General features: G+C 56.9%; 1 protein-coding gene across 1 annotated transcript; it reads right to left on the reverse strand.

The window, feature by feature from the left end:
- Positions 1-3,031: 3,031 nt before the first annotated feature.
- SMIM43 (small integral membrane protein 43) lies at positions 3,032-3,223 on the reverse strand. Its single transcript, XM_037036306.1, has one exon. The coding sequence runs from the start codon at positions 3,221-3,223 to the stop codon at positions 3,032-3,034; it is 192 nt and encodes a 63-aa protein (XP_036892201.1).
- Positions 3,224-3,577: the final 354 nt, after the last annotated feature.

A 3,577-nucleotide genomic window follows, 5' to 3' on the forward strand; every position in this document is an offset into this window, starting at 1 on the left:
CGGCGGCCATCCTGCACCTGCCCACTCGGCCCTAAAACTGAAGTTCAGCCCTCAGAATCTGCCCCATTCGACACGCTGGGTTTCGGAGGTGCACAGTGATGTCACTCACCTCACCCGCAGGTGGTTAATGTTTGAGGACAGCAGTGTGTTCACCGCACTCACACATTTGGTTATCAGTGGAATGAGCGCGGTCGCCCTAATGAGATTCGGAGTTGTTATAAGCAGCTGAAACTTAGAAGCGGTAATGAATTAAGAACACTTGAAATAACATACTAGTATTACATAATAATCGAATCATGGCCCATTTCTTATAATGTAAGAAATTCAACTCAGCTTCGAACACTGCTGAAGAAGAGTCACTAAAAACCTTTTATTGGGAATAAGACATAGGAATCTCCTATAATCGGGCTGCACGTACGTGAGGAGCAGTTATTTCACAAGTTCCCGACTTTCTGAGGTTTGCACGCCGAACTCACGTGTGTGCCGTCTTCAGGAAGGCTCAGTGACTGGAGGGACCAGGGTGTGGTCAGGATGGAGTGGCCACCACGTCCAGCCTGGAGCCAAGAGCCCAGCGGGGGCAGAGCTTCTGACCACGCATGTGGGCGGACAGCAAAAAGGTGAGTTCCAACGGGGTTCTAACGCCGGCAGCAGTCTATGTGCCGGGGTTTTGGAAAACTGGTGCCTGGATTAAGGACCAGGACAAGGCGGGTCACGGACAGGGGTCCCACTTTCGAATGCAGAGGCTTACAGAGCGAAAGGCATGAGACCAGAGCTCCGCATCCTGAGACCGAGCGTGCGGAGCCCCACTTCCCGAGTGCAGGACCGAATTCCAGGTGCAGTCTGGGTGAATGCGACCGAGTGAGATGACCAGGAGGTGGCGGAAGGGCCCTGGGCACCAGTGAGAAAGGCAACCACACCCTCACAGGAAACAGAGTCAGAACCGGCAGAGAGAAGGGCTTCGTGCTGTGCTGGGATGGCAGTGAACCACTGGCCCTGAACTCACTGTGTCTCCTGTCCACAAGAGTTGGGGGGCCGACCCTCAGACGCCAGCAGTGGGGGGGCAAAAGGGCCTCAAAGTCAGGGAGTCAGGCAGGAGGCTGGAATAATTTGTACCCTGGTTACTGACACAGTATGAAGTGCCCGGTCTCCATCCTTGCAAGTGACTGTAACTCCCCATTCCCGACCCCACACTCGTCGTAACCACACAACCTGTGACTAAAGCCCCGCAGAGGCGTCCACCAGGGAAAGGGGTGCTGCCCAGAGCACAGCGTGGAAGCTCCGCAGCAGCTGGTCTGGGGTTCCAAGTCGGGGCTCAAGTCCAGTCTGGCTAGAGCCCTGCTAAAGAGAGGTGTGTACTTACCTAAATGTGAGAATTTGTCCACGACATTATGTTGAGAATAAACCATGCACTTCATTATCAACAGGTCTATTTCATCAAAGTGAAACAGACAACAAAGGAAATTACCTGAATGTCTCAGGCCAAAAACTCTCCCTGTAGTTACTCACCTCAGTGGGACAACTTCTTCCTTCTCTTGAATGATCAAAATAATTGTCTTCCCCTTCACTTCTGTGTCAATAACTCAGGCAAAATTTGGTATTTTGTTGCTTTTAGCCTCTCAGTATGGTCCTTCTTTGTGCCTGAAAATGAATCAGTATTTTCAGTGTTACAGACGAGTCACGGTCAGCTGGTTCTGCCCCACCGTGGCTGGAACCCCATCTTTCCTGTGAGACACAGATCTGCATTGCCCAGTTCAGGTTCAAGAACCCCCACACTGTCTTCCAAAAGAGCCACTCGTGATTACAACCACATTACCCCTGCAAACACTCCCCACACCCCACTCTCCCTGGATGCCAAGGTCTGCGCATTGGTTTGGCCCCTGGGCTCCAGGGGAGCGCCCTGGTTCCAGTGCCGGGTGGACCTCTATCTCATCGCGCCCATCTCCCCATCTGCCCCCTTGCTTATCTAGACCCTGGGTCTCCATAAGTCTAGCCACAACCAGTGAAACCCGGGGTGGTCGCCGCTTACTTCCACCTCGAGTCCCCAACCCTCCCTGCAGGTTCTTGGTTCTGGGCTGTAACTGAGGCTTGGCACTGGGTGCACTCCGGAGAGCCAGACCACATACATGGAGGAAGAAAGCATCTGTAAGATGGAGGGGTTATTTCCCAAATTAACATGGTCTGGCTGGCGCTCAGGGCACCCTGGTGAGAGGTCCGTTCCTCCCCACCCTTCTTCTGAAATTGCTCTGGCTCCTGCCCTGGAATGACCGCCTTGCTCTTCCTGTCCTCTCTCCCGTGGCCCTGAAATATGCAAAAGGCACCTCTTCCAGCACTCCCTGGCAACCCCAAAGGATTCACTACCTCACCCTCTCGCGGTTCCCGCGCAGCAACCCCCGACCCCTGTGGGGTGGGTGGCTAGCACAGGAGTGAGGATTAAGGAGAGAACAGGAGTCCCCATAAAAACCGGGCTGCTGACTCTGCTCTCCCTGGCACGCCTGGTCGCACAGCATTTAGCATCCACCAAAGCGCACCGATATGAAAGCAGTATCTGCAATACTTGAAGTGAGCCCTGCTTCCTCCTGCCTGCCCCAAACCCACATTCTTGTCTGACATCCGATGTTGTTTGGAAGGAGCTGGACTGAATTACCTGAATAGTTCAGTTTTCCACCCCCTTGGGTACAAGCTAAGACGCAGTTGGACCTGGAGGAAGAGCTGGTAGGTGCCCGAAGCCATTCCGGCTCCACAGGCCGAACTCCTCTCTGCCCGCCCTAGAGAAGGGCAGACCTCGGGTTCCCTCCAGAGCCACGGCACCAGCCCAGACCCAGGCACCTGCGGTCCCCGGCACCAGAGCGCAAGCGAGCCTGAGCCTCCGGAGGAGGTGGAAGGAGAAAGCTCGCCCCTTGGCCGACCCTCCCTTGCAGGAACCAACCTGCCCACGCAGCAGGAGCCCAGGCCCCGAGACCTCAGCGGCCGTGCCCACAGAAAACCGAGGCCGAGACCCAGCTGCGCCCGCCCTCCCGCCAGTCCATGCAGCTCACACCGCCTGCTCGTGGGAGAAGCCCCAAGGCTCCCGGTGCAGCGAGAGGCGCCCCGGCTGGAGCGCCCCGGCCGTGCTCGCCCCGGAGTTCTTCAGCTGCTTGATGAGCACGAAGAGCAGGAGGAACAGTAAGAAGAGCAGGAAGAAGAAGAGCGCCAGGTAGACCAAGAAGTTGAGCTCCCACTCCATGCCGGAGGCGCCGCGCTCAGCGGCCGTGCACGCCCCACCAGGTGCAGCAGGCGGGGAGGCGCGCCCGCGCGCCCACCTCCGGGCTCCTCTGGTCCGCGCTCGGCCTCCGCCAGCTGGGGAAAGAGCCCAGGCGCTGGCGCGATCCCTGCCTGAGTCTGGATTCTCTGGCAGCAGGCAGGAAAGCGTCCTCCCTGGAACCCCCGGACCGGTGGGGACTTTTCTGGGAGCGGACCTAAATGGCTGGGGCAGCAGGGAGAGGCCCCAGCTCAGCCTCCCAGGGGGTGTCCGGGCTGGTGTTTTGCAAATAATCTTCAAAATTCAGGGGGACCTCTACCTTCCTCTCTCGCTAGTAAT

This window comes from Sturnira hondurensis, unplaced genomic scaffold (genome assembly GCF_014824575.4).
Source record: "Sturnira hondurensis isolate 20B ecotype Veracruz unplaced genomic scaffold, ASM1482457v3 Scaffold0022766, whole genome shotgun sequence".
NCBI lineage: Eukaryota > Metazoa > Chordata > Mammalia > Chiroptera > Phyllostomidae > Sturnira > Sturnira hondurensis.